At 37.1% G+C, this 14,076-nt stretch overlaps 1 protein-coding gene across 4 annotated transcripts in view; it reads left to right on the top strand.

Moving 5' to 3' along the window:
• The window catches only part of prdm5 (PR/SET domain 5), a 113,522-nt gene that overhangs the window by 92,484 nt on the left and 6,962 nt on the right, over positions 1-14,076 (top strand). For all 4 annotated transcript variants that reach the window (XM_016994111.2, XM_062983586.1, XM_062983585.1 and 1 more), the window contains one exon: positions 4,325-4,429. In XM_016994111.2, the coding sequence (XP_016849600.2) occupies positions 4,325-4,429 (105 nt within the window). The remainder of the gene's footprint in view (positions 1-4,324; positions 4,430-14,076) is intronic.

Here is a 14,076-nt window from a genome sequence, read left to right as displayed (position 1 = left end):
TTCACATTTTGGGGAGAGTTTTATTCCAAAAAGTGGTTTATAAAAATGCCCACAATATTTTGCACAAGAAATTTGTAATTTGTTGGAAAACATTTTGGCTGTCTTTGCAAAAATGTTATTTTGTCAAAATGAGTTTTTCTCAAAAAGTTGCAGTTTTTCTAGACATCCTTTGATGTCCATTATAAGAACATTTGCAGATGTCCTTTACATCCTCCTTGTGTGATATGAGAATAGTTAGAGATGTATTGTTTACTCTGCTATGTGAATTGGCAACAATGGAGCTCCTCCCTCCCAGTTTAGAAGCAAATGGCAGTGACTACGTCAAAGAAATTCTATTGGGAAAGCATCCAGTTTTCAACTTCTCCACCCTCCTCCCAACCCCAAGAAACATTGGCATAATTCCTACATTTTTCCCCAAAGATTGTCAATTTCGATAGACCTACATGTAATGTTGCTTTTTGTATCTAGCCAGTCTGGCTGCTTTTAAATTTTTTAATTGAAAGCACTCCATGTCAAAATTTTCCTCAATTTTCTCAAAATTTTTCTCAATTTCACCAAGTGTCTGTGAAAAATGATTAGGTTTTCACGTGCAGGATATTTTGATGTCAAACTAGTAATAAAGAAAAATGTGGGTTCTGATTTGGCAAAATCCCTTGGGGAGAATGAAATGTCATGCTAGAACTCGAAAAGTTTCCTTTTTGGTTTTCGTTTCCTAGAATCTACCAATCAGTTTGGCTCATGGGTTTTGTTGGTTTGGGAATTCTGGGACTTCTGGTCCAAAAAGGTAACATTCGTAAGCCCATGCATATCTAGCTGGGTCAGGATAAGCACAGAGGAATATCTTTTTTCTATTCAAACTCATCATCTTAAAAACATATCCATAAAACAAAAGCAAATACTATAAATAATGATTACCTTCCTAGTTTTTATTATAGGTAACTGATACTTCAAGGACAGAGAACAGTCACAATGTGGAAAAATATGTTTTCCTGGTCTGTTCTTAACAACAGTAAATCTATACAAAGCATACAGATAAAAACTATAGCAACAATTGAGGGGAAATATTGATGCCATTAAGAAGGACAATGGGGACACTGACAATATTAAAACAAAGATGAAAAGATTTAAAAGCACAGAAAAAAAGGAAGAGGGAAATAGTTTAACTATCAGCAAACACAAAGTCATCCGGAAGATAATAAAAAGCTGATTTCACAGACACTGAAGAGCTTCTAGGATTGTAAATTCCAGCTGTTTATGGAGTATCTATCGGATTATAGAAAAATGACTTCCACTCACCAAAGGAAAAGAATGACATCTGTTTGCATTTATTGATGGTAGAAACATAAAATGGGTTGAGGTATGGATAGTTGTCTCTGATATTAAGTAACTTAGTAAATAAAAAATATGGTAATCATAAATCAAAGTATATATAATAAAAGCAACTATGAAATACTCTTATTTTATTTAAATGATATATTCAGAACACATCTTAGTTGTATAATAATACTTTAGGTTACAAAATTTCATTTTACGACCATCCCTTTTGCTGAATTCTTCTTCTCTGTCTGACCAGTTATTGACACCATCATTGACTGAGGAACATACACATGTGAATCAATCCTATTAATGTAAATCATAAATTATTCCCTTCTGTTCAACAGCTAGACAAGAATGTTTGATAAATATAAAAATAAGACCAGAGGAAACTCAGGAAAATGTCACAGAACACCTTTGGTTTATATCCGTTCCCTTAATCCTGCCATTTTAACAACCTGGTTGATAGTGGTAGGGACTACAAATGTGCTTTTAAAATATGAACATTATGGGTGAACAGAACTAAGCCTCCTTTTCATTTAGCTATACAGTTACTTTAGATGTAAACTAGCTGTGCCCGGCCACGCGTTGCTGTGGCTAAGTATGGGAAATATGGGAAATAAAGTATTGAGGAATTGGTGGTAGTTAGGTAAAGGGTAAAGGTTTTCCCCTGACATTAAGTTCAGTCGTGTCTGCCTTTGGGGGTTGGTGCTCATCTCCATTTCTAAGCCGAAGAGCTCCCGTTGTCCATAGACTCCTCCAAGGTCATGTGGCCGGCATGAATGCATGGAGCGCCATTACCTTCCCGCCGGAGCAGTACCTATTCATGTACTCTCATTTGCATGTTTTTGAACTTTAGGGTTGGCAGAAGCTGCCTAAGTGAGGCCTAACTCTGCCTGTCCCCTGGGCTGAGTGGGTTGCTAGGAGACCAAGTGGGCGGAGCTTAGCCTTCTAGCTGGCAGCAATTGGATAAAAACAATTATTTCTCTCCCTCTAATTAAGACTTTATTTTTCTTTTCTTTTTGTTGTATCAACCTAGAGGCGTGGATGATGGGTTGTGATGTCAAATTTTGAGGTTGGGGGGCCTTTAGTTTTGTTGTTTTGTCGGTCGCCGGGATTCCATCACTCTTTTATATATATAGATGAAAGACTTGTATTTTTTAAAATGGTTATAAAGTATTGTCATTCCTGTGCGATGTGATAAATTATTTTCTGATACGTCGTGCCATTATCAAAACCCCATTAAAAAAAACAAAAGACCTGCAATAGAAAAATCCGTACTTGTGAAAATTTCTCTTGGCTCCAATTCTTCTGAAAAATGTATACTTTTTTTGGTTTAAGAAAAACTATAGACAAAATGCAAGACTGGATATTGTGTGGATGTCCCATTAAAATAAAGCACGACAATTCTTCACTGAATGATTAGTGTGCACGCATCCTCCCACCTGCTTAACAAGTGCTGCAACAGGATTAAGTACATTACACCTAGAAAACAATAATATAAAACTGATTGTTGTCATTAGTGTCATTTAGGACAAATATTTCTTGAGTATGGGATCATTTCTTTTCAGAAGATTTTATTCAAAGATTTCCTCCTTCAGATGCCCATTTCTCAGAAGTTGATTTTAACATGGTGAGCCACATGTTAAGTGACATTTGGAAATGACGCCACAAGGAAGCAGAAATATTCTTGAGCAACAGTTGATAATCACATACTTGTGATCATTCTGTATAATATCCACATTTTTCTGTGTCTCGGATATGGAATTACTTTCTGAACTTTTATTTTGAGCTATCTACCAAGGAACACATACACACAATAAAATAGATTTTCAGAATGCTTACACAGAATGTGTTTTGCATTAACTACAATGCAAAACAAATTAAGGGTTTGTTGGTGAAGCCTGTTTTTCATATGGCAGAGATGTATATTTCTGTAAAAATTACAGAGGCTGCCTATGGAGTATTTAGACAGTTTTTTGAAAACCTATTGACGTCAAAGCCTGAAGACAGGATCCGCACAATTCCTTTCTAAATATCTTTGTGCTAGGAAATTATCTTGGTCAGATTGTTACCTAAAATAAAATAAATATTTAAAAGCCACAAAAGTGGGTAAACATTTCAATGAAAGTAAAAAGAGCGCAAAAGAACTCCATCATCAGGACATACTGAGACTACACTGTTTAAATGTAATGGGTCTGGATAGCTATTCATTCTCAAAGATTGTTTGTGTATCAACTTTCCATGGTTGCCTTCATGGTGTTTGCAGATATTCTTCTTTTTATTGTAGTTCTTAAACCTTTGCATGTTGCTTTCTGGTACTTTGGGTAAGAAGATTAGAATGTCTTCAATCAAAATGTTTTTAGAGTAAATTTTAAATTGGGCTTTTTGACACATGTTTGGTGGTCCATATCAGGAGTTAGAAAAAGCACAAGGACAATAAATCAGGAACAACACTCAGAAAATGGGAATTCCAGACAGGAAACAATCAGTACTAGCTAACACCACCCAACAAAGGATTCCCCCAGGCAGGAAGCAGCCAGGCTTTGAAGCTATAAGGCCATTCAGTGCTAATCAAGCTGGCCAATTGCAAAATTCACACTTACCTCAAACAGACAAGAGTTCTTTCTCCCACAATGGACATTCCACATATATATAAACTCCACTTGCCTAGTTTCCAACAAACATCACAACTTCTGAGAATGCCTGCCATAGATGTGCGCGAAACATCAGGAGAGAATGCTTCTGGAACCTGGCCATATAGCCTGGAAAACTCACAACAACCTAGTGATTCCAGCCATGAAAGCCTTCAACAGTACACTGGCATATTTCCTTCCCTTCAACATACTTCTTATATGTTAAAGTGGAACTATCAAGCTAAGCATTTATATCTTTCTCCTGCAGCTGACACCAAGACTCCATCATCCCACCTGGAATACTGCCCTTGAATGGGTTCTACTTCCTGTTGACTTCCACCCTTTTCATTTCCCCTTTTGTCACCCTCTCATAGGAAAAACCTTACCAGTGTTCAGAGTGCAACAAGGCTTTCAGTCAGAAACGTGGCCTTGATGAACACATGAGAACCCATACAGGGGAGAAGCCGTTCCAGTGTGATGTGAGTTGGGTTTCTTTTTTACTGACTTGTATTTCATCCAAAGATGAGTCTCAATGGTTTTTTTACCTTAAGGATGCAATTCTTTAAACACAATGTCCTGTGCAGTCCCATTGAGCCCAATGAGACTTCTTTCTGACTATACACACTTAACCTCTTTTGCATATTGTTTATAAGTTTATAACCCTTTGAAGTACTTCACATTTCTTCATTAAAGGACACAGAATTTTTGTCCCTTGCTTCTTTTGGTGAGAATGACTCCATACACCTATTTATGGTTTTTAACTTTGAATATGTTTTAATGGTTTTAACTGGAATTTTTAAAATACTGTTTATATTTTGTTCTTTTTAATATTTGCATATCTGATTATTTTAATTTTTATGTTAATGCTTTTATGTTAAGCTGCTTTGAGTCTCCTTCGAGAGACATAAAGTGGGATATAAATATAATAACTTATTTTATCGCCTATGTCTATTACAGTGGTTTACACCACTATAATTCAGTTTGGATATTTGATTCTATTTGAAGGAAACTTCTATTTTGTACATAAAATACTGTGTTTGATTTGGAGATTAATTGGAGATTAACTAGAATGCAATTATAGTATTTTGCAGTTAAACTGGAGTCTCTGCAATACATGTTCATTCTTAACAACCCAATCCTGCCTACTTAACAGTGTACCTCATGGATCTTAGCCAGTCTTACTGAATGGGACCTAACACCCAGTTATGTACAAAATTGTATTGTAAATAGTTTAAAGGAAACTTAAGTGCATACTAAGTACAAACAAGAGGTAGAGTTTTTGAACCTCTTGATAATCAAGCCATAGCTTTATTTAAACCTAATTGAATAAGAAAAATGTATTTTATTTCCAAAGTCAGTCTTTACAGGAACAGAGGAAAGGGTTGAGGCACCTTGGGATTCATAAATGTTAATGGCACAGATACTGTTAACCATAGAAGGCCATCGTATATGTTGAGTCTTGAGATTTGGGGTGGAAAACTTTTAGAATTATGCATTCACTAGTGCGGTAAACTAAGTCATTGAGGGTGGGCAGGAGTACTTTCTAAACTTCATTAATGTTAAAGAGTTTTGTGAAATAATATTTGAACAATAATGCATGGACTGCTGTTAGGACATTTTTAGAAAACAATGGGTAAATATCACTAACTCAGTTGTGTCAAACATTTTTGTAAGTCAGCCATAGGCAGTTATTTGCACAGCTGTACAACCCAATTCTATGTATGTGTGTATGTATGTGTATGTGGCCTTTAGGTCGAGGTTTAGCTATATGATATGTAAAATACATACATGCTTTTCATGCACTTGGTTTTCAAAATTCAGTATCAGGGACAGTCCGCACACAGGATCTAAACATAAGGATTAAACTTTTCCTCCCATTCTACAGTCATGATGAAAATGGCCATTTCCTAAAGCAGTTATTTCCCCATCCCAAGGAAAGGTTTTGGTTGGCAGGTGGCATGGAATACAATAATGTTTTTTCATGTAAGTAGGATTATAAGCTTTAGCTTTCAGGCTATTTGGAATGGCTGCTTCATTTCCCATAGTGATTTTTCTTAATGTTAGTGTCCGTAATCACATATATAGGATGGCTATTTGGGGGGGGGGGGGGAATTAAGATCGTATCTTTTTTGTTTCCTTGTGGTTATACAAGTAATGTCAAAGAAATCCCTGTCCATTCTATTTTCATGAAAGTACCCACCAGAAATGCTTATTTAATTAGAAGGTTTGCAGTGAAACCTAAGGATTATGCTTTTCCTTTTCTGACAGAAGAATTTTCTAGATCTATTTGGAATTTGTTTTTATTGCTCTGCCCACATTTTTTGATGCATGCAAAGTTTGGAAGCGTGTGAGAGTGTTGCAGATGCAAAGTAATGTGCATCATATGGAAATGGGCAGATCTAAAAGCAAATAGAGGTCTTGTATGCTAATATCTAGAGACACTACTTTAAGAAGGCTATGCACCCCTACTCCTGAATGAAGAAGGATACAGTTTGAATGTTACTTTAAAAAAATAGCCATAGCGCCAATGCGCACTAGTAATTGTTCCAGTTAAAGTTTTTAAAGGTAACCTTTTCCTCCTCATTCTTGAAAAGTGCCTTTTTAGTTGTATTAAAAATAAGAATATCACAAGCTGCCGGACTGGGGTCTAAAAGGCAGTCCCCTCCTGTCAGTCCTGCGAAACATGGACTGTGTACAGACGTCACACCAAACTCCTGGAGCGTTTCCATCAGCGTTGCCTCAGGAAAATCCTGCAAATCTCTTGGGAAGACAGGCGGACAAATGTCAGCGTGCTTGAGGAAGCAAAGACCACCAGCATTGAAGCGATGTTCCTACACCATCAACTCCGCTGGACTGACCACGTTGTCCGAATGCCTGATCACCGTCTCCCAAAGCAGCTCCTCTACTCCGAACTCAAGAATGGGAAACGGAATGTTGGTGGGCAGGAAAAGAGATTTAAAGATGGGCTCAAAGCCATCCTTAAAAACTGTGGCATAGACACTGAGAACTGGGAAGCCCTGGCCCTTGAGCACTCTAACTGGAGGTCAGCTGTAACCAGCAGTGCTGCGGAGTTCGAAGAGGCACGAACGGAGGGCTTAAGGGAGAAATGTGCCAAGAGGAAGGAGCGTCAAGCTAACCCCGACCGGGACCGCCTTCCATCTGGAAACCGATGTCCTCACTACGGGAGAATATGCGGGTCAAGAATCGGTCTCTTCAGCCACCTAAGAACACACACCCAAGATACCAAGGTTGGAAGACTATCGTCCTCAAACGACGAGGGATCGCCTAAGCCCTTCCTGTCACAGCTATCTTCACACTCACAACAGAGCATGAGGCAACGACACAAGGCACATGTAATATTCACTGCTTGGTGAGGCCACATCCCTGTAACCATGAAGATAACTAAAGAAGTTACATTGCAAAAGGAGGGACATTTTCTTTCTTTCAGTGCAACTGTAGTGTGATGTTTGCTATTGGAGAAAGGAACTAAATTTGCAAAACTACTTATTTGTAATTCATTGTTTATACGCTCTGGACTGTGTATTTCGTTTGCTGTAGCTGTTTGATTTCACTTCTCTATAATAAAATACTTTCATATTCGTAGGCTATTTGGCTTTATAAGTATCAGTTTACACTATTGTTTTATAAAATATCCCATCTAGATAATTTAGTTACATGCTTTCTTTAAAAGGATTTCATGCTAAAATATAAATATAACTTTGGCAGGGAAGGAGTGCATATTCTGCAATATTTCACAGATGAAAACACTTCTGTTTTTATTTCCTTCCTAAAAATGTCATGGCTAAGCTATAGATCCTATTGGTTGATGTCTCTGTATCAACTCTTGTGTCCTGCAAGAATGGGGATGACACACTAAGAGTCATTGAGGACAAGTCCTTAAGAATGCACACGAAGCTTCTTTCCTGGCATTAAGGGCAGCAGTCTCTTACCATTATTGCTAAAGTGTCACTGCCCTGGCCCAAGGATACATTGAAGATAATTTTCTCCAGTGAGCCTAAACTTAGACAGGAAATGAATAAGCTGATGAAGATGTCAGCCTTCATGGTGGATGCTAGGCTGGATGCCATTCAGTTTAGCACCAGGGCTCAGGCAGAATTGATAGGGATGAGATGCCAGCTTTAGTTGAGAACAAGGACATAAAGAAGACACAAATCCCAAGGAAAAGGAGAGAGGATAATAGGCAGGGCTGCTCATCCTTTTTTTGTCCCTCAGTCACACTTTACCTCCACTTCGAGCTCCTCCTTTCAAACCAGAGACTTAAGGGGTACAGGGCTCATGAGAAGAACAAAGTTTCCAATCCAAACTATATTTCTTCAAATGTTGAGGTGACAATAGCAAGAGCCAGTGGGGAAAAAAATCAAACTTAGCATCAGCAAGTCAGTAATGAGGAATCTTCAGAATGTGTGCATGTGTGGGAGACCTTGCACCCTAGACAAGTATGTGCTGAACACTATCAGGCATGGCTATCAGATCAAATTCCCCCACAAACTAAATAATGTCTTCATAACCATCCCAAAGTCCTAGAACCCAGGGAAACATTTCCTACTGGAAGGCATTGGTCATTTGATCTAAATAAGGGCAATATATACAGTGCCAACCTCAGACGATGCTACTTCATCTTTTTCACTGTACTCAAGAAGAATAGCACTTGAAGACCCATACCAAACCTGAGAAAAGTAAATTGGTTTCTCAGGAAGTATTGCCTTTATGCAGATTTTTCAAGCACATTCCAGTATAACTTGCATAGTGCCAGTTCCTTCAGTTTACATATGAGCATGCCCTACTACCTTTGGACTGTCCTTAGTTACTAGAGTGTTGGTCAAGATCATGGTGGTCTTGATGGCTAGAGGAAGTTTCACTTTCACATTTACATATGAATTAATGATCTGCTGATGTGATCAGTGTCCTTCCAGCAGAGGCTAAGTGATGTCAATCTGGTTCTGCACTCGTTGAGCCAACAGGTTGTGGTAAATCTCCAAAAGAGCCTCCTCAGCACATCACAGAAGATCAGCACTTCAAAGCCATAACCAAGAAAGAATCAAGGCCATCAGAAGCAACATCTTCTTCATCTGTAAATATATTTACAGGCACAAGCAGGTCTTTTCTTGTGCATTTTGTGTCTCTGAAGTATAATGATTTGTAAAGCAAAATGGTCATGTGTCACAATATACTGGAGATCTTAGAGAACCTGGGTTATCATTCATAACTGAAATGATGACTAACTCAATCCAAACATTTATGTTATTTAGGCATCAAACCATGTAATCAACAGGGGGGCACTCTATCCTCTCATTAATCACATGGGAACCTGAGTTAATGACCTCAGGCTCTCCCGGAGCTGCTGGCCTGCAAGGGCTGGTAGCAGCAACATAAGGACAAGAAGATGGGCCAGCAAAGGGACAAGCTGGACTGGTTGGACACATGGTCCTGGATTCAGCAAATACTTGCCTCATGTAGGCATTATATTAAGTGACTCAAATTAGAAGTAACAGGGAAAAGAACCTTCCAAAATTCTCTCTTCCGTATTATAAGTAAAGGCATAAATGCCCTGATAGTATTGTCAGAAAGACACAAAATAAATGTAGCAAATTAAAAAAAAACCTAAACCAAAATCTTGACCTATATGCATTGCCAGCCTTTTGTTTGGCACTGCCTCTATTTCCTTATTCTCAAAATGGATATAATTCGTGTCTGTAACAATAACAACCACAGTTTTTGGTGAAGGGATTTAAGATAGAGATTGATTTACGTTGCATTTGATCATATGTGTATTTATGCAGGCTCTGTGATTCAAATTGCAAAATTCAATCAGGATATTGCAAAGCTTTCAACTAATCATCAATATATAGCCAACTAGGTGCATAACAAGTACTTTACAGTTACAAAGTGGATGATACTATTGAAGTACCAATTGTTCTTCCATATGTTGTTTGCTTTTACAAGACACTTTCAAAAACTTAAGTACTACGGTTTGCCAATGTATATTAAAGGGAGCTTTACTGAGTGATGATGTAAAGATTTTGGGTTCACAAATGGAACAAAGAGGGACATGATGAGGTATGGGATGTAAGTTTTAAGTGAGCACAGGGTTTTGTTTTGTTTTTTGCCTGAAATGAAGATTTCATCCTTAAAGGATTCTTCTTACATAGGCTGCATTCATAATGCTTTAAATATTAACATTAGCGCAGGCTGGTAAAGGATTACCTGTTCTCTTAGAGGAGGTATAGCATACTATTGGAAATAAATACCACCATGGTGAGTTTTTCATTTCTTTACAACATATAAATATTTTGTAGTCAGAATGAGATATCACTTGTAAGGTAGATATCTCAGAAGCTAGCAGTGGCTTCTAGGAGTCGGTATAGAGGCATTCATATGTGATACCAATGGTCCATGAAGTGAAACATTAATATAATTCCTGTAGAACACATCCCAGGCATGCTGGTTTTGGTAATTTCAACAAGATTAATGTGTGTAACTTGTTTTTCAGTTTCAGCTCACATGAATAGCCTTCATTAGTCCTCTTTTTAGAACCTATTTCCTATGTTTTCTAGAACAAGTGAATTTTTGAAGCTTCTTGTCCACTATCTTGTTACCGGAAAGAGGAATGTAGAATCTATTTTCTAGGATAAGGGTACATTCAATACGTCTGGCCCCTCATACTTCTACACAATCCATATTAGCCATTTAATATATATCTCGTAAGCAATTTTGTCTAATCCCTGTCTGAATACATGACCTGCAATTCAAAATGAAATTACAGCAACCCTGACAGATGGCTCACCAAACTTCTTCTTAAAAGGTCCCAGAGAAGAACCCTGCCACCTCCAGTTCTGAACTGTTCTCATAATTACAAAAGTGTCTGATATTAAATTGAAATTTTGTTTTATACAATTTCAACCAATTAAACATAACGTATTTGAAGACCACCATCATGCCTTCCCAATCTTCTCTGGGGTAAATATTAGACATATTTTTCTATCATTCCTCATTTGTTCCATCCGGGATGCCATCAAATGTTAGTCTTGTTTTTAAAAAAATATGGCAGAGGGAATTGATATACTATTCCAAATGTGATCTGACTAGGAAATAAAAGATCAGCACAGTTGCTTCCTGTAATCTGAATTCTTTTGATGTTGAAAAATCTTGCAGTGGTTGATCATTTTCTCAAATAGATGTTTCATCATATAAGAGGTTTTTTCTTGTCAGAGAGAATAACATTCTTTACATTCCCTGTTATACTAAGGCACCTGGTTTCTTTCATGTACACATTGGCCATGCTACTTTTCTGTCATCCTGTTCTTGGACCTTAATATTTTTCTTTGTTGGAATTCAATCTTTTTCTTTTTTATTAAGTCCACTTTTCTTTCATATGGATTTGTATTTTGGTACCTGGCAAACTCACAATCTATCATATGATAGATATTGTTGGGTTTTACCAATGCAGGCTGCAGATATTACATATTTGTTTATTCTCATTTTATCTCTTGTATCAGGAAAAATGCACATCAGAGGGAAAAATAAAAAAATAAAAGCATATGTGATTTTCATCCTAGAGCAGTAGTTCTCAACCATTCATCTTCCAAACATTTTGGATTTCTACTCACAGCCTGGATAGTGGTCAGTAATTTTGGGAGTTAAACTTCCAAACATCTGGAGAACCAGTTTGAAAACCACTAAAGTAATATGGTATGGTGTTACTAAATATAGTATCAAACTGTTAGTGTGCATTTCTCTTACTAGGATGCATCTTTGTTCTATACTTAGTACATCGTTGGTACTTAAACTGTTCAGTCAAATGTGTTAAATGCTTGATCAGCATATCTCAATTGCCTTCTTTAACATTTAGTTATAGTCTTTATATCTTAGAATATTTCAACAAAAACTGCCTGCAAACTTTAATTTTCAGAATGTGTCAGCATTTTGTACGTCTCATTTTTCCTATCTGTGGCAATTCTTATAATTTTTCTTCATGCATTCAAGTAGCACTGAAAAAATCCTTTCCACTGCTTCGTTTTGTTTTTAACCTAGGCAATGCACACTTCTTTGTTTGTTTGTAGGCTTTTCAGTACTGCATCTATAGCATATCAAGAGGAATTTACTTCTCAGTAAGGAATAGGTATTTAGTGTGCATCTGTAAGCAGTTTATTCTTTTCCTTTTGCAAAGATAATGTGCCATTGTTAAACTGTCACCACTGCATGATTGAAACTCATTAAAAGCTACTTACTGGTAGCAGAATTTGACACAGCCCATCTGCTGACGTTGGCATTCTTATAGTGTACTTCCAATAAGATAAGTGATGCCTCTAAGATGTTCATGCATGTGCATTTATGCAAATGTGTCTATCTCCACATTATAGAGTTATATCTGTTTATTGTAGCATTGGTCTCTGTTAAAGTTAGTTATTTGAGTCTGGTTCAAAAGGCATGTTATATTTGCCATTTAGTTGTGCAGAAGTGATGATCAGATGGCCTCCTATTTCATTAACCTGGTCCAGTGGGCCACAGGCATGGTGGAACTGCATCAATATGTACAGAGTGAAAATAGGGACATTCTAGAGCCTTCATTTTCATAATGAAGATCACTGTGAAACCTCAAGGTTATTATTATCTCACATGACCTCCACTCTTCCAGATGTTGTTTGTTCTAAAATAGAGTGTCCTTCACCCAGTTTCAAAGTAAAGATTATGCTTGCCCTTCTACTTACACTTTTTATGTGACACAGAAGGACAGAGAGAAATATATAACATCTGCAGCCTGAAGAGGAAAGAAGGGAGGGACGTATGTGCTGTGAAAGCTTTTAAACACATGAACTACTAAATGCACTCTTTGGGAGCAGTAGTCAGAGAGTCCTGTACGAGTAACAAAATACTTATGTGAGGATATTAATTCTGGTGCAAATGTCCATTTCACCTTTTTTTGGAAGTCTGTTTTATACACCTTTTAAATTATGCTTCATATGTAGAGATTTTCCTCTTTTTCCATCACATTGGCCATTCAGGGCTACGTTCTGCTTTTGGGTTGGGTTGTGTTTTTCTCCTTCAGATCTGGTGTTGTTTTACTACAAGGAGTAATGCAACTTTTTTGGTGGTAGGTGGGGAAGAGGGTGGAATACAGCTCAACTACTCACAAAATGATACAGACTCGTGTATTTTTGTTAACTTAAACCCATAATCTGTGGATTAACGTCAGCTGGAAACCTGGACATTTGTTTTTTTTTTTGTGTCATATGTTCATTCAGTGAATAAAACCATGTTGTTGCTGTTATGCAAGTTAAATTGTTCTTGAAAATCATTCCCTTTATTGTGGTATTGCAGCAATTGAAAACACGTCATGCCTCCTTAATGATCAACAGTGTCTCAGTTCATAATACTTTTCTTGAGTGTAACAAAGACTTACCTATTTTGGGTATTACTGAGACATATCTTTCTTCCTATACCACTTGGAAATGTTAGCTGTATTTGAAATAGTTTATCCCCATAAATATTCTTTGTGACAAAGTTTGTGTTGTTGAAGATATGACTTTTTTATATAAACTTCTTCAAGAACTAACTTTTTTGACAACATATGCTGCTTTGCCTCACAATCCACTTGGTTCTTTCATGGAAAACTACATATTGTTCAAATAGAACCAAGATATTATGATTGGTAGAGAATGGGGCTCCTAACAGAATCAGAAATGTTGCTGTGACTTAAATACATCCCAAATGCCATAGGCAAGTATTTTTCATTTCTCAGAAAAGAATTAGGTCATGTGACATTCTGTGGGCTTGTGATCTATATTTGCCTGTGTCTTGTGCCCAAGTAAAGATTTTGAGCCAATTTGATCTAGCCTACAATTAACTCAAAGTTAATTGTTGGCTGCTCAGTTTCAGTTATGTATGTATTTATGCAGGCATTGAATATAATTTTCTAAATCTAATAGCTTTTTGATTGTTTTCTTTCTCAGCAGATGATTAAGTCTGACACAATTCTTTGATATCTTGTATCTTGTATTGGCCAATCAGATGGGATTGGATGATTTTCCTTCCTTCCTTCCATCCATCCATCCATCCATCTGTCTATAATATCCCTCTTTTGTCTTTGTATAGGTTTCAAGGTGTG

Source organism: Anolis carolinensis, chromosome 5, assembly GCF_035594765.1.
Source record: "Anolis carolinensis isolate JA03-04 chromosome 5, rAnoCar3.1.pri, whole genome shotgun sequence".
NCBI classification, from domain to species: Eukaryota; Metazoa; Chordata; class Lepidosauria; order Squamata; family Dactyloidae; genus Anolis; species Anolis carolinensis.
This window is presented reverse-complemented; position numbering and strand designations above follow the sequence as displayed.